The 24,317-nt window shown below is 46.2% G+C and overlaps 1 protein-coding gene across 3 annotated transcripts in view; it reads right to left on the bottom strand.

The window, feature by feature from the left end:
- disp (RND transporter family member dispatched) overlaps positions 1 to 24,317 on the bottom strand; it is a 326,749-nt gene that overhangs the window by 109,918 nt on the left and 192,514 nt on the right. For all 3 annotated transcript variants that reach the window (XM_089560332.1, XM_089560331.1, XM_089560330.1), the window contains exons 3-4: positions 18,344 to 18,492; positions 8,205 to 8,328 (exon numbers count right to left, since the gene is read on the bottom strand). In XM_089560332.1, coding sequence (XP_089416458.1) covers positions 8,205 to 8,328; positions 18,344 to 18,351 — 132 coding nt within the window. In that variant the 5' untranslated portion in view covers positions 18,352 to 18,492. The remainder of the gene's footprint in view (positions 1 to 8,204; positions 8,329 to 18,343; positions 18,493 to 24,317) is intronic.

The following is a 24,317-nucleotide window of genomic DNA, read 5'->3' on the forward strand; positions in this document are numbered from 1 at the left end:
AGCTTTGAAATGCGTTAGCTTTACAATGATATATATATATATATATATATATATATATATATATATATATATATATATATATATATATATATATATATATATATATAAAGCAAACAAGGGAAGGGGAATGAGGGGCTCGTTATAAATATGAGAGAAGCCAACAGCCACAGAAACCAAGGAACAGAGGGGATTTTTTAGTTTATTTATTTATTTTTTGCTGTTGTTCGATTTAGAATATTACTGTGTGTATATATATATATATATATATATATGACAGAAGCCAACAGCCACAGCAACCAAGGGGCACAGGGGATTTTTTTAATTTATTTATTTAATTTGTGGTGTTGACCAATTTAGAATATTACTGAATATGTTATCGCTTAATGCTAATTGATTAGAAAAGCAGAAGAAAAAACAACCATATGCCGCCGGTGGGATCCGAACCCACGACCTCCGAATTGCGCGTCCGGTGCCTCTGAGCTACGGCGACGGCTGTCAAATCTTCTGCTTTCGGGGGTATTTATGTTTACAAGTAACCTAACCATGAGAGTGTTCATCAGCTCCACCCACGTTCATAAGCGGCGGACGTGGAACGTCCTGAGTTACCGTGGGTGGAGCTGATGAACACTCTCAAGGTTAGGTTACTTGTAAACATAAGTACCCCCGAAAGCAGAAGATTTGACAGCCGTCGCCGTAGCTCAGAGGTAGAGCACCGGACGCGTAATTCGGAGGTCGTGGGTTCGGATCCCACCGGCGGCATATGGTTGTTTTTTCTTCTGCTTTTCTAATCAATTAGCATTAAGCGATAACATATTCAGTAATATTCTAAATTGATCAACACCACAAATTAAATAAATAAATTAAAAAAAAATCCCCTGTGCCCCTTGGTTGCTGTGGCTGCTGGCTTCTGTCATATTTATAACGAGCCCCTCATACCCTTCTCTCTCTCTCTCTCTCTCTCTCTCTCTCTATATATATATATATATATATATATATATATATATATATATATTGCCTCAGTGTTTGTCCAGCCAGAGCACTTTCATCACCATCGTCATTAGCAGCAGCAGCTTGACAATGTGGACTAGAGGCCTTTGCCATGCAGTGGGCGTAGACAGGCTGATGATGGTGTCCAGCGCTCTGGCTGGACAAACACCGAGGCAAAGCGCTTTCAGCTGTTTTTGTACGCAGACCAGGCCAGCAAACGTGAGCGAAAAGTCAAGAAAACAGGCATGCGCACAACGGAATGCTGCAATAAACGCACGGCGTTAATTATGATGAGAAATTATGTTTGCCGAGCGGTCACCGGGAGAGTGCGTTGTTCGTGGCATGTTTTCTCGTTCTTTTCCCCCTCATATATTTGATGGCCTGGTCCGCACATAGAGCCAGGTGATAGCGCCTCTGCCATGGTATTTGTCCTTTCAGTTCATTTCATCAGTTTCTAAATACTTCAGTTTTTACCACTTTACCAGTTACCACTTTCGAAATGCTTACCACAAGTACACCCGCTGCCATAAGTTTATGGGATGGAGCAGATTCGATATTGGTATCGAGCAGAAATTAAAAAAAAAAAAAGCTTTCCCATCCGGACCAGGAGGGTTACGTATTGCGCGAGCTGGCTCTTCGTGCTTTTGAAATTTAAGCGCACCCTACAGGTAGGACATGAACTGGACGACACACACAGGCGCAATCTGTGTGTCCTCCTTTTCATGTCCTGTCCGCCGTGTGAGATGATATCCCAAAACCGCTCCACAGCACAGAGGTGTATTCGATCCAGCGCTTGCGGAAACTGAACAACTGTGCTTCCTGGTTAATCAAGTCACTTGGACATCGCCGCGTAGTCTATGGTTATGTGTTGTGAACGGTATATAGCACTTGCCAGCGGCTAAATCGTCGTCGTCATCGTGCATCCGTCCATCGCACGCTTCCATATGCTGCGGTGCTCACTGCAGTACAATAGAGGCGGATGATTCAAGATGCAAAAAGGCCCGTCTGTGCCCTCGGTGGCAGCTTTAAGTAGCCGCACACAAAGGTGAGAAGGCGCCCAACGTGGTAGCATTAGAGCATTACAGTTGTCGTCACACCAAAACCACACCGATGTTGCGTGTTACAAAATTTCCCTCATTGGTAGGGAGAGGTAAAGTGACATAGTGACGTCATCACAGCCTGCCTGCCACGCCAGGTGGCAACCTGGCCACAGGGCTGTGAGTAACCTGACCACCGCGACAGGTGGCAACTAAATGACTGGTCGAGAGGTCACGTGACCTCGTTGCAACCTCTCCACGGAGATGAGCAACCTAATTTCTAAACAGCAACCTAGATAGAGAATTGAAATAAAAAATCAGAAAAAAATGTGATATATGCCAATGTCGGCACCGTCACAGCATAGCCAACACCTACTACTGCAGCTGTTGATGGACCGAGAATGATGGCAGTTGATGGAGTAACAGTTGAAAGCAAAACTGAAGCAAACACACACAAAAGTTGCAACAGAAGCTGCATGCGACAAATGTGAGACCTTTGCTTTTAGCCTCCATCGCAACGCTGCGACCACGGAACGACGGACGCAAAAGCCGCCCTAAAATGTGCTACGCCATTTCTGCAGTTCATTTCACGCTTACAATTACTACCATGAAAGAGACTGCAATTTTTTAAAACGCGTTGAAGAGACGCAGACACTATAAACCAAGTGTAAAATTATTAAAACGTTCCAACCAACCTCGAAATTAGAAGATGCGCCCCTCTGTAATCCCCATTTTGCGCGTTTATATCCCCTGTTGTCAACGATGTCTTCCTCTTCAATTTAATAAAACTTGGAGGACGCATAAGCTTCGCCTTTGAAAGCGGAACGCGGCAGCGTGTTGCAGGTGGCAGTGGTGTAAATGAAAGCATTTTTCATTTTTAACTGTTTCAAATAATTAATTGATCAATTACACACTGTAACTTTTTTAATTACCATAATCAAACATTCGCTTTTCATTCTGAGCATTATGACACCTTTGAACCACCTTTTTCAAATGTTTTTAATTTCTATAATTAATCAATTAATTGCAATGATTTCATTAATTCGTCATCGCCATTCATACTTCAATCAATCAACAATCACTGGAACCACAATACGCCAATCAGTCATCAATCACTAGAACCACAATTTGTCATGACACTATTTTTTTTTACGCAGCCCCCAATTATTTCCGACAGGCGGTCCCTACGACTACGACCCCGACGGCTTTTCGACCGAACGAGCTGTATAAGCTGCCGCGTAAAATTACTGCTTGTCTACGTGACTTGACACCAGCCGGCCGCGTTTCAGGTGAATTTTTTTAGCTTATACATGCCGGGAAAGGGTTACCAAATAGATGGTTGGTTTGGTTGGCTTATGAGGTTTAAAGTCCCAAAGCGACTAAGGCTATGAGAGACGCCATAGTGGAGGGCTCCGGAAATTTCGACCACCTGGGGTTCTTTAACGTGCACTGACATCGCACAGTACTCGGGCCTCTAGAATTTCTCCTCCAAAGAAATTCCAGCCACCGCGGCCGGGATCGAACCCGCGTCTTTCGGGTCAGCAGCCGAGCACCATAACCGCTGAGCCACCGCGGCGCCACCAAATAGAACGAAGACACAAATCACGTACTGCTCTTACACGCACGCACACGCGCACGCACGCACGCACACACACACACACACACACGCACGCACGCACGCGCGCACGCGCGCGCGCACACACACACACACACACGCACGCGCACGCACACACACACACACACACACACACACACACACACTGAACAGACGGGGTGAGGGCATGGGGAAAGAGCGATTCCAAAGAGATGATAAAAGAGGCGCTGCAGTGATCGATAAAGTTAATTACTGCGATCGAAAACGGGATAAACCCCCGCAGGGCCCAATTAAACTACACACCGCATTTCAAATTACAACGCTCGAAGCTCCTATCGTCAAACCTTAATGCCGGCTAATTCTACAATGCCGCGGAGGTTGGACATAACAGGCCGTCCCAGTGCAATAATTAACTCCTGCATACACCTCCTCAAGCCGGTCCGGTTACGAAATGGTGGCGAGCCTGTACAAGGGATTTTTGTTGCAAAAGCAACACTACGCTAATCGCCGAGACATTTCGCGGAGCTGACGAAAAGCTATACTGCGCATGCGCGAGGTGCAGTGGAGTCACACGGCGCACAGCTAGCGCGCCGCCGCCGTCGCTGCGCAGGTGACTCAGAGGTGCCGCCGCCGGGCTGGCCAGTTGCGCATGCGCAGTAGCGGCGCATAGCTAGCGTGCCGGGGCCGCCGCCGCTGCCGCGCGCTCTCCATCGCCTCTCTCTCTCTCTCTCCTCGTTGCTTTCGCAATCCTCCAGGTTTAACCAGAGCTAAACCACTGCCCATTTTCTAAACGCGTAGCGCGCCCACACGACTCCTAAGGCGGAACTGGACAGCGCAAAAGCGATGGTGCAGAGCGTCCGTGCTGCCGCCCACATAGGGCCTATACGTATACGCGAGACAAGGAAAACACGCTAGCGCCCACCCAAAGAGGCGGCGAAGCAGAACAGGTGTCGCGCTCCGCTGTGTGCCATCGCAAAAACAGTTGGCGTTTATTCAGGAGGATCGATGCGAACTTGTCCGAAACTCGCGGAACGGTAAACACGCGGTGAGAGAAAGCGTCGACACAGTCAATAGACGCAGAACAGAGTCCGGCTCAGGCCTGACGACGCCTGTAGTTTCTCCGGTGGGACACACGGCGGTCGGGCTCTAACTATATGCATTAGACCGTGGCGCATTGCGTATTAAAAATTCAAAGAAAAGAAAATTCAAATTCTTTATTTCTGCCTTGTAAAGATACAGACAGCGGAGGCGCAGAAAAAGCTGGGAGACAGCTTGACTAAGCCGCAGCCCCCTTTCGCTTGGCAGCAGCTTGACAGCAAGGCTTTTAATACAAAAGACAGTTGCAAAGCGTGATAACAAGTATACAATAATGAGCAGGTACAAGAGAAAACGAAAGAACATTATACAATATTGACACAATATTCACATTGGGTAGACACAGGTAATGGCAGCAAAGAGAAAAAAAAAGAAAGAAGAAAAAAAAAGCACAAAACAAAAGTCCTACATGCTAGCATACAAAGCACGCAAAGACCTGTTTGACGAACTGAAAAGGTCAAAATTATTATATATATACGCGTTTAGCAGGGACGGAAGAGTGAACTGCAGGCGTTCTCTACCCGAGTTTAACCGTGGGGTCGGGACTATCCATGTCTCCGCATACCTTGTTGTGTAGCTTGCATCTCGGGTATGTAGTTCAGCAAGTTTACGTATGTGGTTTACATTTCTACGTGTTTCGAGTCAATTAGCGAGTCAAAAGCGGTGATTGATTGATTTATTGACTGATTTTGAATAACTGATTGATTGACTGACAATTCATTGATTTATTGACTGACTGATTGTCTCACTAATTGATTGACTGATTGATTCGCTGAACTGATTGGCTGACTGAATGAATGATTGATTTATTGACTCACTGACTGATTGATTGAATGATGACTGATTGATTTACTGACTGACTGATTGATTCACTGATTGACTAACTGAATTGATTGATTGACTGATGACTGATTGATTCACTGAACGAGTGACTGGTTCATTGATTGACTGATTGATAACGTGTATTGAGCATGCTAATAAGGCTGAATGGTCGGTTCCTTTGTGCTGGAATTCGATAGCTTCGGTGAGCATAATCAGCTGACGCTAATTGACCACAGACAGCAATCACACCACAGTATTAATTCAATTATTGACCAAATATTTAGGGGAATCCCCCAAGGTGGAGAAGATTTGTAATAAGGGAGTAATTACTCATTGACGTCCACCCGAGCGCAGCCATACGGCCACAAAGGAAAGCTATACAGCTTTCACAGAAACTTCGTAGTTAAAGAAAAATTCGTCCCGGTCCGGGGTCCCCGGACCAGGACGAATTTTTCTTTAACTACGAAGTTTCTGTGAAAGCTGTATAGCTTTCCTTTGTGGCCGTATGGCTGCGCTCGGGTGGACGTCAATGAGTAATTACTCCCTTATTATAATTCAATTATTACATTTTTGTTTAGCAAAGTATAAGTTGCGTCATGTTTTGCACTGTGCCTGTTTTTAGAGCACTGTTGTGTGTTACATTATCTTGTATCAAATTGTGAAGATTGTAATTCAAGCCCCGAAACTCGGGACAAACGTTTTTAGGTTTGGTTTGGTTTTATGGGGTTTATAACGTCCCAAAGCGATTCGGGCTGCGATCGAAGCCTTAGTGGAGGACTCCAAATAATTTAAACCTCTTGAGATTCTTCAACCCGCACTGACGTTGCACAGTCCGCGGACTTCTAGCATTTCGCCTCCAGCGAAATGCGACCGCCACGGCCGGAATCGAACTCGCGTCTGTCGGGTCAGCAGCAGAGCTGCTGACCACGCCACTGATCATGATGGCCACTGAGCCACCGCGGCGCGTCGGACAAAGTTTTTTTTTAACAGAGGTTTTAATTTCCAGGGCTAGCAATTCCAGAAGCATGACTGGAACACTTTCTGTGGCGAAGGGGGGGGGGGGGGGGGGGGGGGGGTACCTCTGTGGTTTTCCCATAGAAAATTTCTCTCTTGGAGAAAAGGCTGAAGGGGGAAGGAGGGGGGTCGTTGGTCATAAATCCGCCCAAACCAAACCAAACCAAACTAAGTGCGTAGTCTGTTGCAAAATGTTGAATATATCTGTAAGCGTCCTCTTGCATTTGTCCAAATGTTGCCATCCCCAAAGCATTCTTTTCCTAATCTCCTGGGCCGGCCATAGCCCATTGTAAAACTGCTCCCCCTCCCTCAGCAGGGGCCAAATGATAAAAGATTAACCTTTCTATCCTTCATAAAAAAAAAGTAAGCACAGTTCCATTCTAATGTAGAATCACAAGGATCTAATAAACTAGTTGCTGCAGTTAAGCGAAATCGACCGGCTCTGATAAACGGTTTTCTTCGGGCTCGGCGATAAAAATCCACTCAACGAAGTTCGCAATTAAGAAACTAATAAATCATTACAGATTATTCTGCGCAATTTAGTCTGGCTCTTCGCGTTCCCTTCGGAAAAAAAAAAACGGCACGTGGAAGATGCTTGCGTAGCTTACGCCCCCGCTATAAAAATAAATAAATAAATACGATAAACCAGCTTCGGCTTGACTATGCGAAGTCAGTCCAATCTTCCGAGACGCTAAGCGAAGAAAACAAACATCTTCCTTTGAACACGGAAGCCCCGGAAGAGTTCTCGGGAAACCCCAGATGAAAAGGATTCAAGTGTGCGCTATAGATATTAGGTAGTTGTGTAGTGTGCTTAGTTCTTTGTAAGGGTAGAGCTCCTTCTTGCAGACTAAGCTAGGCAAAATGAAAAAGGAGCAATTCTAAACCACGTGCGCTGAACATACCACCTTGGAGAAAAGACAAATGCGCTCCCCTCTCCGCCCCCCCCCCCTTCCCCAGTGTGAAGCGCTTCAAGGGGGTTCGACTCGGCGGTTCTTGCCGCCGAGTGCGTTTGAGTACGACGCGGCCACCGTCTGACATCGCTCACGTGCTAAGCGCCACATGTCGGCGGACAAAAGTACTAGAGAATTAACCTCCGCTAGGCGGCGCTCCATGCCCGAGCAATCAGCGCCCTCTGCGGCCACAAGGTCAACTAGCGGTGGTGGTGGTCGCTACGCTCACGTCAGACTGCGTGTCCGCGAGGTCTACGCGGCCGCAGTTGTCACACGATATGTAGTCAAAACACGCGTGGATATGAAGAACACCAAAAGACGGCCGAGTTGGTGCACTATCATCAAGACATGAAGCGAGAACAAGACAACTGAACCATGGAGAGCAGAATACAAAGCTCTTAGAAGAGTGTTCTGTAGAAGTGTTATTCGACCTCGACTGTATTTCCTCTCCAGGAGGTAATATGCAAGTGTTTTTGTGTTGCCACCTCAGTTTTCTTGTTCTCGTTTAATTCAGTACATTCATAATGAAAAATCGGCGTTGCACTTGCAATGTGTCACTACGCAGCACAAAAATGTCGCTCTATAACGTTTTGCGTGAAATATACAATGTCTCCGCGATGTACCGGATCGAAGACGAATGGTACAAGCAGTGCAAGTAAGTAGATATAGGCCGGCTGTATAGTATAACATAGACAGATGACTCACCCGCAGGGGGTCCCTGAAGCTGGGCAGCTCCCAGAGGGTGAGCGAGGCCACGATGGCCGTGGTGGCCAGCGAGAAGACCACGAAGATCACCACGCTCGGGTGGTTGGCCACCTGTCGGGAGTACCTGCGACACAGCGGAGCACACGGACCACCCTCAGTGATATCATCCAACTTCTAAACTAACTAAAATACGGCTCTCTCCATCAGTGATGATCAGTGCTGCATAGCGATGATGATCTGCGTAAGGGAGCAAGTTAAAGCGAATACTGCTGTCGCTGAATAAGTAATGAAAACGACGGTTCGGATCACATGCGGGTACCGGAGTATAATTTTCGTATTTAACGAGAAACCGATAATGGCTTCGAAATGTTCTTTAGATGTATACCCTCGCCGGCATTGCCCGATGTACTTGCCAAAGCGTACGGTAAAGAGCCGCAGTGCAATAGTGGCCACATCTCGAGAAATGCTACGTTTCAGCAAACTGTCGATAAGACTTGTAGCCGACGCCTGATTCTACTTCGTTCACTTTCACGGGATTTCGCGTCCCTATACCGCATCGGCACAGTACCTTTAGTCCGCTATCTGCCTACAGAAAAGACTTACACTGCAATGAATGCATCAGCAAATTTTACCACACAGTAAATCTTCTCCAGATGTGACCAATGCACTACAACTCCCGTATGCACTTCAGTGTACTAAAACTGCGGCTTGAACACTGCGGCTACTAGCATTCACTGGGGCCATAACTCAGTTCCCTCCTGTGCACTTCAGTGCATTAGCCCCGCGGCTGCCGCTTCAATGAAGCGGCTCCATACCTTAAGTGCATAGAACTAGCATGCACTCATTGTATAGTGGATACCGCCTCAGCACTTGGCTCGATGCCTTAGCGTCACGGCAATATAGCGGCAGTAGCAAGATGCATGTACCATCAGCAACAAATTAAACGTGAACTACCCCTTATAAAAATGGTCTATAGACATTTTATAGATTTCTTATAGACTCTATTGCCTTCCTATAGATATTGTTTTTTGTCTATTCATGGCCTATAGACAAAAGTCTAGAGTGTACGGTCAGAAATCTACAGACTGTCTATAGCATTTTTCATTTCATTTCATTTATTGTTCCCTTAAAGGCCCGAAGGCATTACATAAGGGGGGGGGGGGGCATATTGGTTTACAACGGCGATGATGGGAACATGCATAACAATAAAAAGAATAAACATACAAACAAACATAAAAGGGGTTGTAGTCATATCAGGGTTTCCCAGCAAGTGATACATCTAAAGAGGAAATAGCGCAGTATATGTCTCGCATATATCGGCGGACACCTGAACCACGCCGTAAGGGAATGGATAAAGGGGGGACTGAGAGAAGAAAGGAAGCCTCTTTTCTCATTTTTCATCCAGTCTGCTAAAGACTGGAATGATCTTCCCGCTGATGCCGTGCTCCACTCCAATCCACAACATTTTACATCAATCGAAAAAATATGCTCCTGTAACAAGTTATTTTTTTTCTTTTGATGTATATCACCACTATCCCTCATGTAATACCCCATGCCTCGGGCCTCTGAGACGCATTTTTAATAAATAACTAAATAAATAAATAAATGGACTCATTTGAGCTCACTCATTCATCTCAACTTACGATTGATTTGGGTTCACTCACTCGTTTCGACTCGAGACATACACTAATCACGACCAACAACTCCGCAAAGACACCCTCCAAAAAACCCATTTCGCGGCTGTCAGGTGATAATGACGGTTCGCTGACACAAGAAGAACCACCCTTACCTTCTTCTCTTCTTGCGTCTTCAAACCGCCATTATCACCTGACAACCGCGAAATGGGATTTTTGGAGGGTGTCTTTGCGGAGCTGTAGATCATGATCAACGTTGATAAGTAAGTTCGGCTGCTTTCTTAACTTTGTCTTGGCAGGAAGGGTATAAATGTATGCAAGCGTGTAATAAAGTTTAGTCCAAAGTCAGCGCTAGTGTTGTCTGGTTCTTCGTTTCCCTCGTTTTTCGCATTGTTATGCTGTAGTCCGAAGAAAACTAAGTACGCACGGGGAATGAAGAACCTGTCATCACTTCCAAGACAAGTACAAACCACCACCTTCCCAGCATTCCTGCGCCTCTCCATGAAGTTCAGCGCCGCCTGCTTTCCCTCTAGGTGATTCAGTCGAACCTCGTTATAACGAAATAATGGATATAACGAAAAAATGACGATTCCCCTTGGAAGCTCGGTCAACACGTGTTGTAACGAAGCTATGGCTATAACGAAGCAATCGCCGAGCCCCTTAAACTTCGTTATAGCGAGCTTCAGCTGTATTGAGAAACTCTTTTTCACTGGCCCTCGGCAGAACTGCACAGTGGAAAACCCGGCGGTCTTGAAACTTTTGAAAAATACGATACATATTCAGCCAGAGAACTCTCTGTTACCGACACGCACCTCAGTGAAGTAGTATGCAGCGCAAAGGACTGCAGGAGTAACCGTAAGGTTACCCGGGTGCCTTCGACAAGCATCGATTTCGTCTCTTTTTGCTCGTTGACACTCGCTATGTATTTGCCGAAGGACAAAATTTCGCGCTTGCTTTTGGTCACTTCAAACAAATATAGACCCAAGCTATCGCTTACAGTCGCCAGTTCAGCGAATAAGACCACACACGATAAGTTTTGGCACAGTATCCATGACGTCATAACTTGGCATGTCGTGACGTCAACAGTTTGGCCAAAACCCAGTTTCGGTTCCGGTTCGCTGGTTTCTGCTGTTTTAAAATACTTTCACTCGGTATTTTGAAAAAAAAAAAACTTCCTTTCATGCGCATGACATGTTTGACACGGCAGGCGCACTTTCTAATGTGCGGACTGTGGGGACGCACTCGCCCTCCGTGGTTCGCTTTCCCGCAATGTACCCCAGCTGTGCCCCCGAAACGCGCTATTCTCAGTTTGTTTACTTTAACTAACAGGGGAGGGCGCTCGCGTCGCAGCGACACCAGCGCCACGGATGGCGTTTTGCTGCGCGCTCGCGGGGACCGAACGAGCTCTCTTCTCCTTGGGACCGGGAAGCACGCGGACGTTTCCGCGCGCCGCTCCGCTCTTCGCCGCGGGCGTCTTGTGGTTGGAACTTGCTCCCGCCACCCCCGTCCCGTCGGGCCTCGGAGCTTCACTTTGCCCTACCGTGGCCGAACGTTCGCTCGTAACCGTGCTGGTGAGTCGGACATCCTCGATTCCTCAGTGTATTTTGTTGGTAGCTGGTGTTATTGTTCTTAGAGCAATAAATGCCTTGTTTGCGTCAGCCAGTGTGTCGTTCCTTGTTCCCGCAGAGCAAGACCCGCCGTGGTCGCCGTGCGTTCGGTAGCGCTCGCGACCACGGAGTGGGGTCCGCGCGGTTTTGAACTGGGTCAGCCGCGCTTAAACGGGGAGAACGTATTTATCTCCCTAATTTCAAACCCCACAGGACCTGTCAAGACGAACGCTGACCCCCAAAACTCCACCCGAATCGCATGTCTGGTTGCGTCGTCTGCTACCGCGACGCGAGAGCAGACAACACGAATGCATGAACGCGTATTGACGCGCCACGTTGAAGTTTGTTCCCTGAGACGTTGGCGAGGCCCGTATACAGCTTTGGCAGAGCTTTATGATCACACCAGTTGTGCAACTCCCAATAAGTGCCATATATCAGAACCTGGCGCTCTGACTGCTCAGAACACGGAGATTAGGAGATTGTCGCGCCATCTGCGGCGTCTGGAAAAATTACTCAGCGCCATCCAGAGCACGGTCAGTCTGACATTCGAGCAGACATATAGCTGACAGTAAAGCTCACAGGTGGCGCTACAGTCTGCTAACATCTAAAAACTGGCCGAAAGGATTTTGGTCCGGAGTTTCGCAGCTCGTAAGATGAGAGAAGTCTGCAGCATCGGCTGCACAGCGCACTAAAATTGTCAGAATATAAGCGCATAGAGACGACGACTGGGGAGAACAGTGCGAATAGGAAAGCACGCGAGGGTCCAACAAATATCAGATTGCGCGCATAATTTGAAAACGAGTAATACGTATTCATTCCGTCGCGAACCAGCTGTTCGCCATCAACTTCGCCTTGGAATAAAGTACCGCTACTATTCATACGCGTACCAATCTTTTTTTAGAGAAACTAGGAGGCCATAAGTCGAAAGCGGGTTTGCGAAATTGCCTCGGGAACCTCGCGATCGAGTCGCGCACTCGTATGTCAACAAACCCGTGCCAACTGTTTAGGACTGCTCCAGGCCTCTTAAAAAAATATAACAACATATTCTTTCGGACAAAGTTATTAACGCCGTGACAAAAAGAACTGCGAACTATCTCTCTCTCTCTCTATCCACGAGGGAAGGAAATTTAAAAAATTTGAAGCCGCACGCTTTGATCTCGAAATTGGCTGAACGACTTCGAATATCAAATGACCGCGCTATTCCTCCCCGAAAAACAGCTGGAGGGTATGCGAGCTATTCCGAACCGAAAATATCCACGCGACGAGGTCAGGAACGCGACATTCCGAAAAACAAAGAGATGCGATGTACGCCTCGTTTTAGTGGAATACAAAATCGGATTTCCAAATTGAATCTGTCCTTCAGCGGCGGTCTGAGAACAGCCAAAAGTGGAAGAGCTTCCCGCATAATGCGAACAAAGGTCTCGTTCGTCCAGGAACGCTAACGCCATTTTAGTAGCACAAAATCAAATCAAATCAAAGTTTATTTCCCATCTAGCACTACAGATGGAGGAATCGTAGAAAAAAGCTGCCCTTAGGCAGCTTGACGAGTCTACAATCCTAATTATTGACAGGGAGGCAACACAAGAGTTTATACCATTTTAAAAAAACAAGCACATCAAGGAAGCTCCGGAGAATACACTAAACAGCAATATGTATACATAATGAAACTTAAACAATGTTATTCAAAAACAAATTATGTAGTTCACGACGTGAAAAAGAAAACAAATCGAGGTTAATGTGGATATACCTATTTAGAAGAGATGGAAATGTATACTGAAGGCATTCCCTACCAAGATTTAGTCGAGGTGTTGGCACCGTCCATTCTTCGCCACGTCTTGTTGGATAGACTGATTCTTTTTTCCTTAGTTCTGCTAAATTTTTAAGATTTGTTACATTCTTCTTGATTTCTGTTTCAAAAGTAACACTGAGGCGATATTTATAAAGATTATGTGCTTTAATAACTCTGGAATGACAAAAGAAAGCTGCACTTGGATGTCGGAACGGTAAATTATATGCATTTCGGAGATATCTTTTTTGAATTAAATGAATACGTTCAAGGTTAGTGAATGTTGTAGTGCCCCACACCAACTGGCAATAGTTTAAATGCGAGTTGAATATTGAATTGTATACCAGCATCTTAGTTTTTGTGGGAAGTATGTATTTTAGACGGCCTATAACACCAGTGATTTGAGCTATTTTTTTCAAGATATAATTGACATGATAATTCCATGACATACTGGCAGAAAATATGACCCCAAGGCATTTAAACTGCTCAACAATTTCTACAGCCCGCGAGTTTAATATAATATTATCGTGCAGTGGGATAACTTTATTTTTCGGCCTAAATATGACAGCTTTGGTCTTACTCTCGTTTATTTGCATCAGGTTAACTGCAGACCAGACCTCTAGAGCTTTCATTGTGGCATTACATTGTTTGATAAGTTCATGAACATTTTCACCCGAAAAAAAATACGCTGATGGGGAAAAAAAAAATGTCCCGACAGACACGCCAAATGCTGGGTGCAAATGCGGCAGAAATGCAATTCCCCTTATTGCCAAGAAACTCGTTTAGTCTACACTCTAAACACGAAAGGAATAAAACGGCAGTAATATCTCCTCTAGAACACTAGGGTATGCTGCCCAAGCCCTGAGGTAGATTACCATCGCTGAAAATACGGAGTACTTAAGGTTTGGTTTATGCGGGTTTAACGTCTCAAAGCAACTCAGGTTATGAGAGATGCCGTAATGAAAGGCTCCGGAAATTTCGACACCTGGGGTTCTTTAACGTGCATTGACATCACACAGTTTAGTTTAGTTTATTGGGGTTTAACGACCCAAAGCGACTCAGGCTATGAGGGATGCCGTAGTGAAGGGCTCCGAAAATTGCGACCACCTGGTGGTCTTTAACGTGCACTGACCTCGCACAGTTTAGTTAGATTAGTTTATTGGGGTTTAAAGTCCCAAAGTGACTCAATCTATGAGGAATGCTGTAGTGAAGGGCTCAGGAAATTTCGACACTTGGGGTTCTTTAACGTGCGCTGACCTCGCACAGTTTAGTTAGTTTGTATTGGGGTTTAACATCCCAAAGCGACTCAGGCTATGATGTACGCTTAGTGAAGGGCTCTGGAAATTTCGACCACCTGGGGTTCTTTACCGTGCACTGACATCGCACAGTACAGGGGCCTCTAGAATTTCGCCTCCATCGAAATTCGACCGCCGCGGCCGGGATCGAACCCGCGTCCTTCGGGTCAGCAGCCAAGCGCGGTAACCACTGAGCCACCGAGGCGGGTACTTAAGGTTTGGTTTATTTTATGCGAGTTTAACGTCCCAAAGCGACTCAGGCTATGACGGACGCCGTAATGAAGGGCTCCGGAAATTTCAACCACCTGGGGTTATTTACCGTGCACTGACATTGCACAGTACACGGGCCTCTAGAATTCTGCCTCCATCGAAATTCGACCGCCGCGGCCGGGATCGAACCCGCGTCTTTTGGGCCAGCAGCCGGGCGCAGTAACCACTGAGCTACCGCGGCGGCTGAGTACTTAAAGGGGCTGTGAAAGGGAATCTCAACAAAGATGCGATATGCCTAGGATTTCAAAGGACGCAGCGTCACAAATGTCCTGCAGCAAAATTTTTTTGATGCGTTTTGTGAAGCTGGCATGTAATGTGAAGGCAAGATAACCGCTGGTCCTTAAGGGTAACGGAGTGGATTCCAAGAGAAGGCAAACGTAGCAGGGGACGGCAGAAAGTTAGGTCGGCGGATGAGATTAAGAAGTCTGCGGGCATACGGTGGCGGCAACTGACAAAGGACAGGGTTAATAGGAGAGACATGGTAGAGGCCTTTGCCCTGCAGTGGGTGTAGTCAGGCTGATGATGACGATGTGAAGCTGAGTGATCTGTAGTCAAAATTTGCATTTCCGCGTCTTCGCGCCTATCCCTCTCCTCTCGCCACTTTTAGCACTCTGAAATGTCGGCCCCTCCGCCGACCGCCGACGCGCGTCGTAGGTCTGTACGCGGCATGAGAAAGGTCTTGTGCGCGGCAAGAACGCTCGGTGGCCTGTACTCTACACAATGCAAGCATTTTATTCCCTCATTATTTCCACTTCAAAACATGCGAAGTTGTGGCAGTTTCAAAACTTTTAAATGTGGTCTCAACCACCCCCATTTGCTGACTTCGAGACCTCTAGTGTAGAGTTTAAAAGTTTCTTCCCATTGCTATGTGCATCAAATTAACATGCTCTGCTGTGGAAATATACCTCAGTTTCGAAGAGTAAGCATTCTGTATATTGAGTGATCGAAACCTAAACTTCGACAGCATACCCTGCACTAAGAAGGGAGTGCGCTAGAGGACAGCTTACCCCCCTTTTTGCGCTAATACAGGCTTATTCGTGTTTAGAGTGTACTGAAGCAACTACTTTTATCTTCTTGTACTTTTTCTCTTCATCTTCCTATTCTTCAAAGGTCACCTGGACATAATGCGCAACTTACTGACCAAACCCAGAAGTACTCTTTGGAGGGCCACTTGGTTCATGGTCAAGGTTAGCACGGCACGAATAGACACGGAACAGAGGAAAGGAACGAACAGGTCGAGACAGGCGCGGACAACCAGCGGATTGATTGCAGCAATACACCATGCTTTAAAGCATTACAGCGACAAAATCAGCAAAAAAGTTGCAGCCGAAAATAACTTAATATACAGAAGCAAAATATAAATAAAATAAAGCAGAAGAAGAGGGAACAGATATTGCATTCGACAAACAAATGCGGCCAGTCATGGCATTCTATATCTGGATTCTAGACCATGAAGATATGGTGGCAGAAGATCTAGAAGATAAGATTTGAATGCAGCTTTTTTTCTCATCATACAAACTTGCAAAGATTGTCTATGTATATTAACTAGACGACCGCAGAAATGCGCTATGTGGTTTACCAAGCGTGAATCTGAAGTGATGTACGAGATATACCTTTAAATGTAGATCTGTGCCAGACAGGCCGACGCTACAACGAGAAAGAGCGTGAGCGCAATCGCTCGTTGAAAAATACCACAAGAGGGCACCTGCCGGCCCTTAGCAATCATGGCACGCAAAAATTTTCAGCCAATCTCTGAAAGAGCCAAGTTTACCGGCAAAGGCGAGGAGCGATTGAAAAGAGAAATCGGTGAGGCACACTGCATAAAGCAAGCTGGCGGAACATGCATCAGCACACTGTCCGCAGGACCGAGTGACAAGGAACTGGATATTTTAGGACACATGTAGATCTAGAATAAAATGATTGGCCATGTTCGCTTTTCGAATTCAATATATGTTTTAGCTTTTTCTCTCCTTTATACGCGATAGCGTATGCAGCTCGTTCGGTCGAAAAGCCGTCGGCGTAGTAATCGGCACCGCGTGTCAGAAATAATCGGGGGGGGGGGGGGGGGGGGGCGTAAAAAAAATCGCATCATGGTAATTTGTGGTTCTAGTTATTCATGATATACTGATGTGTGATAGGCAATGACGAGCTAATGAAATCATTGTAATTATTTGATAAGTTAAATAGATGAAAAAAGGGAGGTTCAAAGGTGACAAAATACTCAGAATAAAAAGCGAATGCTTGATGATGGCAATTAAGGAAATTTAGAGGGTCAGTTAATTAATTGAAACAATTGAAAAAAAAGGAAATGCTTTCATTTACACCACCACCACCGGAAACACGCTATCGCGTTGCACTCTTACAGGCGAAGCTTAAGCGTCCCCGCTTTTTTTGTCTATTTTTCTTTGCATATTTCGTCATTTTTGGTTGCCTTGTTATGACTGATAACGCCGCGGCTGTCTGTAAAAAAAGCGCGGTGCATTGCTACAGTAAATCGGCTCGTAGTCGGCGTCCATCTTGTCCTCTTCGTTGCTTCCTTCCTTCGTGTATAATCGCCTCATGTTAACCTTGACTTCTATACAATAAACGGCCACCTATAAAGTGTACGTTTATGTGGCCATATATACAGTGTTCATTTTTAAACAAAAGGAAGATAATCATTGAGGAGCAGCTGAGATAGACTTGGATTGTATGGCGTGTTCCATTCGGCGATCCGTGGCAAGTTTTCTTGCACCGCGAATCCGAAGAGCGCGTTTCAATGGGCGATTTGGATTCAGATCCTGAGTTCTGACTAGACCGCGACTGATATCTTGCTCCTTCGTGGATTCGGAGAGCTGCTTCGGATCGCCGATTGGTGTATACGCCATCCATAAGTGAGCTCTAAGGTGACGGTGCAAAACGGCTGAAAACATGGCGTGCGCAGGAATCCATTTCTGCCTTAAAATTTCCTGCCAGCAAACTGATATGTTCGGCGTCACTTAGCCTTGTACCTAACAAACCGTGGTTTAATTCAGGGGCGCTCACATTCAGGCGTCTGTTGACCAGCGATCGGGCCTGCCGTCACGAGCCAACGTGAGGCACACAAAGACAGCACAGTTCTGACGCAACAAAACAACTGCGCACATTTTTCGTTGTCCCTTCATTACAAAGGCTTACCAAGCATATCTTTGATTTTGGACCGGCCATCGGGGTGGCGTAAAAAAAAAATATCTTTCAACCTTAACTCCGAACTTCAAGGCAATCGGAATGCTTCTGCGCCGAACAAAAGTTAGCGCAGTCAACGAAAGGCCCAGTTATCCGATGGAACAAATACCCGATGGGGTCGTCTTCAGCTTAATACTGAAACGGGCGCACTGGACGATGAGTTCTGCTAAGCACGCACTGCGAATACATAATACGCCGGTTCCTCACGGCCCCGCTGGAATGCGCTGATAGTACGCGAGGGCCACGCGCTCCCGCGTTCCCGCTAACCGTGATTAAGAATGTATGTCGCGTGAAAGTTTGAGCAGTGTTCAAAGGGAGCGGGAATTTAAAGCCGCCAACGTACCACTGCATGATGAGCGGCGGTTCAGCCAGGGCTGTTGGGCGTTGCAGTGCCGCTGTCGTCCGACAGAGGCCGCTGCGGTCAGGGACGACGAGACGGCCCGGCACGCGCCATGAGAGGCAGCAACATGGGGAACTGCGGCCAGCACGTCACTGAAAGTAGAGGAGGCACGATGCGTTATACAGCCGATGTTTAAATGAACAGTTTGCAATGAAAAGGGAAAGTAAACACACAAAGACCAAGGAGCAGAGCGCGTCGGCACGAGAAAAGACACAAGAGCAAACACACATCAACATGTATGAAGTACACATTTTAGCGCGCACACAAAGCACACCACCACCACAAAAAAAAAATGGCTGGGGTTCAACGTGGCTTGAATATAGTTATACGAGCAAAAGCTCTGTTACGCATGGTCTCCGATGTTTCAAATCAAATGTCAAGGTAAAAGGTCAGGCACACAGTGGCTATAGTTGGTCGTAGTCATATGATCACGTGGCAATACTACCATAGCTTGGACCATACCACCACGCAGTTAAATTCGGTTTGACCTTCTAAGGGAGTGAAGGTCGTCGTCGATGTGGTGCTTACTGTCTCAAATCAAATGTCAAGGTGATTGTCAAAGGTCAATGTCAGGTACCCAATGGTACCAACAAAAAGAAGACTGTTTGTCACATAGTATTATGGAGTAATCAAGAAATGAATGCTCAAACTTTCTTCCATTTCATATTGCTCCTGACTATACACGTGGCTCCCACGGCAAGTTTGGTTTATGGGGGTTTAACGTACCAAAGCTACTCAGGCTATGAGGGACGCCGTAGTGGAGGGTTCCGGAAATTTCGCACTCCCCTTAAAGGGAGTGCGCTGGAGGACAGCTTGCTCCCTTTTTCACCTTTCGTGTTTTATAGTGTAGGGGCCAATTTTTATCGCGTTCCCGGATAACAATTACACACTCCCAGAGTGACGCAGTCCGCCACAGCCATCACGTACAGGTAGGGGGTTCGCTAAGGGGTCACGTGACCGACAAGGACAACAAAGGAGCCAGCAACAAATTCTCTCCTTTGTGTACCTCCGCACTACAAAGACCTGTCACGGGCCCGCGAAGCTACGGAAAAAAAAATAGAGCTGGATAGTGTCTAAATTTTTCAAGAAACTAAGAAAAAAAAGGGCCACGCGAAAAAAAATGAACACGACTTACAAGCCGTGATAAGAACAGTAACGAGAACAAAGACCTTAAGTCCGCTACTACGAGGACATCGCCGACGCATAAAGGCGAGAGGAGCACGCGGAGGAGAAGGACGCAAACGCATAATCACTCGGCTCGGTGGTGAATTAATTTCTCATGATCTCTCAGAAGCGACGAATAGCGAACAAAAGAGACAGGAGAGAAGGTTGGGGGAAAGGCAGGGGAGGAGAAAGCATTGAAATTCGGCGAGGCAAAAAGCGGTTCAGTACTCTTCCCTCCACACCTCCCTCCCCCATTCTTCCAGTTTCTGGGCAGTTTCTTCCCCATAATGCGATCTGATTTACGCTTTTTCATCGCCCGTATGTTGAACCCCTGACGAAACCAGGAGCGAGCTATACAATGGCAGCGATGAGGGAAAGGAGGTGGGGCGTATCCATGCAATAGGCTGAGATATACAACCGACAGGTTCAGGGAGAACATGTACTGAATGCAAATAGGAAGAAGAAAGAAAGGAAATATGGATGGAAGAACAGCCGTGGAAAAAAAGCCCCTCTGCGTTCGGCAGCAACGGGGCAGAGGAGCATGGAGGTTCGCCCTACCCCGCGCCTCTAGGAATGCTGTAGAATTCTACTGCACTCTATAGCAGCCCCACCACCATATATCCCCGCGCTACAAGCACGCGATTTGTCATGAAGCGCGTATATTCTATGCCGAAAAGAGAACTGACAGGTAACAGCGTCACCATTACAAAAGAAAGAGTGCCTATTTCGGATTGAGAAGGCAAGGACGAAAAAAATACAGAAAAAAATGAACTAACGCGAGTTCCCGGGTTCCCGCAACGAAGGTGACGAAAAATTCAGAAGCTCACCGGCTGTCAGCAAGAGCAACATATATGCGGGCTCTCTGGCAGACTACCAACATAAACTGGCTCATTTTTAACTTTAGTCTTTTGGCGACAAAAAAAAAAAAGCGAGCGGCTGGAACGAAATAGCGATGACACATTTTAATAAGTATCCCCGAGCCTTTGAGTGCATGTTCTTATCCGACGCCTCAAATTCTTTTCTCCCTTACTGTTGTCACGTCCAGGATACACGCTCCAAATTTATCTGACCTTTTGTTTACTTGTAAATAGTGATACTCATCGTAGTTGCGATGATGATTGGTTTGTTTTGGCTTGGTTTCGTTTATGGGGGTTTAACGTCCCAAAGCAACTGAGGCTATGAGGGACGCCGTAGTGAAGGGCTCCGGAAATTTCCACCACCTGGGGTTCTTTAACGTGCACTGACATCGCACAGCACACGGGCCTCTAGAATTTTGCCCTCATCGAAATTCAACCGCCGCGGCTGAATTTAGGGAGGGGGGGGGGGGGGGGGGGGCACTTTGTTGACCTAAAGTGCGGTGAGGCGAAAGCCTCTAGCGCGGTGTTGCTTCTTGTGTCACTGATGTGTGGTTAAGATGTTAATTAAGTACATGATTTTTTGTGAATCTTCAATGCTGGAGGCACTGGAGGGCGTTTGGGAGGCATCCGTCTGATTCGACGCCTTTCTGCAAACACTCTCCAGCGTCCTAGACAAGAAGAACTACGTATGCGTTGGCAGGAAGTAGTTCTCTGCAAATAGATTTTTTTTGGTGTGTGTGTATAACACACATACGTATATACTTTCTGTACAAAACCAAGTAAATAAATACCATGAAAAAAAAAAGGAAGTAGCGTAGCCATTACCACGCTCGGTTGCGGAACGAAAGGATGGTGGTTGGAATCCCATCGTGCAGAAGGATTTTTTTTTCTGGTCTGACTAGAGAAAGCGTGACACCTCTGCAGACATCCTTCTGTCGACAATCATGAGGCATTAAAGGCCTTCGTATTAATATATTTGTCCCTTGAAATCACTGGGAGGCTGGAGACGCCACCCGGACCCAAGAGCTCTGAGCTATTGTCTAAAAGCAGATGGGTCACCCCATCTTTCTACCTGACTTCTATCTTACTAAGCTATCCTTCTATGCTGGATAATAAAGTTATTTCGATCGATCAATCAATCAATCAACCAACCAACCAACCAATCGGGGGAATAAGTATGAGCTTGCAACGCCCTTTTTACCATTCACTCTAGTCACTAACGTCCGTTCCCACAACAAGCGCGTGTGCAACGTCTTACTTCCAAGATAGCCCTCTCCTCATACGTCATTCCCCTATAGTGTACCAGATATATAGTTACCCTCCCGTTCCTCCTCCACGACGTCACCAGCTGATCATGCTGATAGCTGGCACATGTGGCACCATGTCTGTAAGCAGCTCAGTACTGCTCAGGAAGCTACTTGTCTCCGGCTACTCCTTCCTCGCAAGCTATGGTCGGACACAAGGCAAGAATGCAGCGTCAAATTCCCCTCAAAACAGTCCCTCCAGCCAATCGCATCGACGGACTGTCATCACTTCGCGGTCGATCCCATTCCACGGTGGATATCTGCCAGCTAGCTGCGATGTCAAGCTAGAGGCTCAACCGCGACATCACGGTCGACGCCGTTGGCTGTAAGGAATTCGTTTGAGGGGCATTTTCCACTGCATTCTTGACTTCTATTGGACTATAGCTGATAGAAAAAACGTTAGAGATAACTGCGGCGACCTCCATTGGGAGAATGTGAAAACACTGACGCCTCCACGGCACTCGTATTAATTAGCAAATTAATTTTACCCCACTTGATTTGTTCTAGGAGGTCCCCCCGACAGTCGTGTACTATGGGATCTCCTTCTGTACCGATTTTATTGTATTTGTATTACTATGTGCGTTTTAAATAAACTTGAAACTTAATTACAATTATTTGCTATCAATCAGTCGTCCTCACTGATTATGGCATCGATTGAAATCACATTTCCTTAACTCTTCTAATCATCTTAGTTAATCGCCTAATCAATTACTTTCACCCTGATTACATCCCGTCACCTCAATCACACACTCTGGTTTTCAAATTTGCCGCCAACGCTGCTTTCCCGCCCACACACTATATCCCCATCCAGCGTATTCAACCGTGCAATGGCCTTTTCTCATAATTAATTAATTAATTACTTTCCGTCAAACTTTTCTGTTCGGTCAATTATCATTCATCAAACACATTTCAATCCATTTAAAACTTTATTTCATCCCTTTGCCTAATTTTACACTTCTTTGCCGTCCATGGTCGTTTTCCCGTCCTCTCACTATATCGACGTCAGCGCTATTTCGACGGTTTTTCGACATTTTTAGCTCTAATTAATTAACTAATCATGTTATTGACTTCAAATTCTTTGCGCATCATCCTCTATCGATTACAACCATTCGTTTGATGCTACCTCTTCTGAGAACGCCACAGCTGCTGCCGACACGTTTTGATGACACGACCCCGCCTACATAGCCTAGTAATGATTTCGCATTAATTAAAACAAAAAACATCAAACGAGGGCTCCTCCAACGCGTGTGAACGAAGTGCTCCCGCATTTATTTAGTGACGCTGTTTCATGTAGGAAAGCTTAGAAGAGAAGCTATAGGGTAGCTTTATTGATTAGATGAAAGAGCCAATTAGGTCCCAGAGCTGTTCATTTTTTTTTTCGCGGCAAATTAATGACAGGTCAGCAAGTTCTCAATGCCCTTCCTTCCTGCTATGCAACGATACGCAGAACAGAAGATGTACCCCAATAACTTATTCTCGTACCTTTTATACAGGAGATTAAAATCGCAAGAGTGCAGGTGCAGAGTGGCGCTTTAGGAGAATTTGAAGTTCTCTTTGGGGATTTAGCGGCGTCTTCGGGATATCGGGCTTTCCAGACAAAGCGGGCACATGGGTCAGAAAAAAAAAAATAAAAACTGAACCAGGCAGTGGCCAACACGCACGTGATGAAGACGAATTTTTCGCCTAAGATTTCGAGAAAAGGATTACGCGAGCCGGTACGGACGAAAGCATGAAAAAAGAAACGAGCAAGTAAGCTCAACTGCTCTTCGCTCCCGAGCACAAAGAGATACCGGAAGGAACTGGGATGAGACAGAAGTTTTTAAAGCGATGTACTTCCTACGGTAGTTCCGGTTCCGGTAGTTCCGGTTCCGGTAGTTCCGGTTCCGCTAGTTCCGCCGCTCGCCTGAAGTGAAGGCCTAAGGAGGGAAGATTAAACTGCACACTCCCGACAGGTTTGCGCAGGAGCACGTGTAATACAGGGCCCACAAAAGATCTCGTTCAACGTCGGATTAGTAATATGCCAAGCAGCACGTGAGGATGAAAAATTAAACGCATGTTCACACTGCTCTCAGAGTCTCGCAGCTGTATAATAAAGTGCAGTACGAGGATGCATTAACAGCCCGACCAGCAGTGTTACCCATCCTGAAAATTCCTTTAGACCTCCTGCAGACTCTGCAAAGACTTCTGTCAATAAAGTCTATAAACTTTCTATAGACATCAGAGACTTGTCTACAAACACAAATCCTATGGACTGTCTACAGATATCATAGTCGGATACAACTTAAGTCTGCAGTGAAGCTCCGCCCTCGTTCAGCCTCCGCGCACAGAATTCCTCCACGACGAAAAAGTAGTTCGCTGCTTGAACGTTTCTTGTTACCTAAACAAGAAGCTTATCGCAATAAAAAAAAATTATGAGCTCTAGGATTTTGATACGTGGATTCCTTGATATAGTCAAACATTAAAAACGTGACTTCGTTTACTATTGCGATTAGCCAGCGAAGTAATACAGGACGCCGGGGACCACGGCCCAGTGTTAGCAACTGCTGTTTTTTTTTTTTTTTTAAGTTGTATCCTACTATATAGATTCATGAC

Source organism: Amblyomma mixtum, chromosome 9 (genome assembly GCF_055824585.1).
Source record: "Amblyomma mixtum isolate Tamu chromosome 9, ASM5582458v1, whole genome shotgun sequence".
Classification (NCBI taxonomy): Eukaryota; Metazoa; Arthropoda; class Arachnida; order Ixodida; family Ixodidae; genus Amblyomma; species Amblyomma mixtum.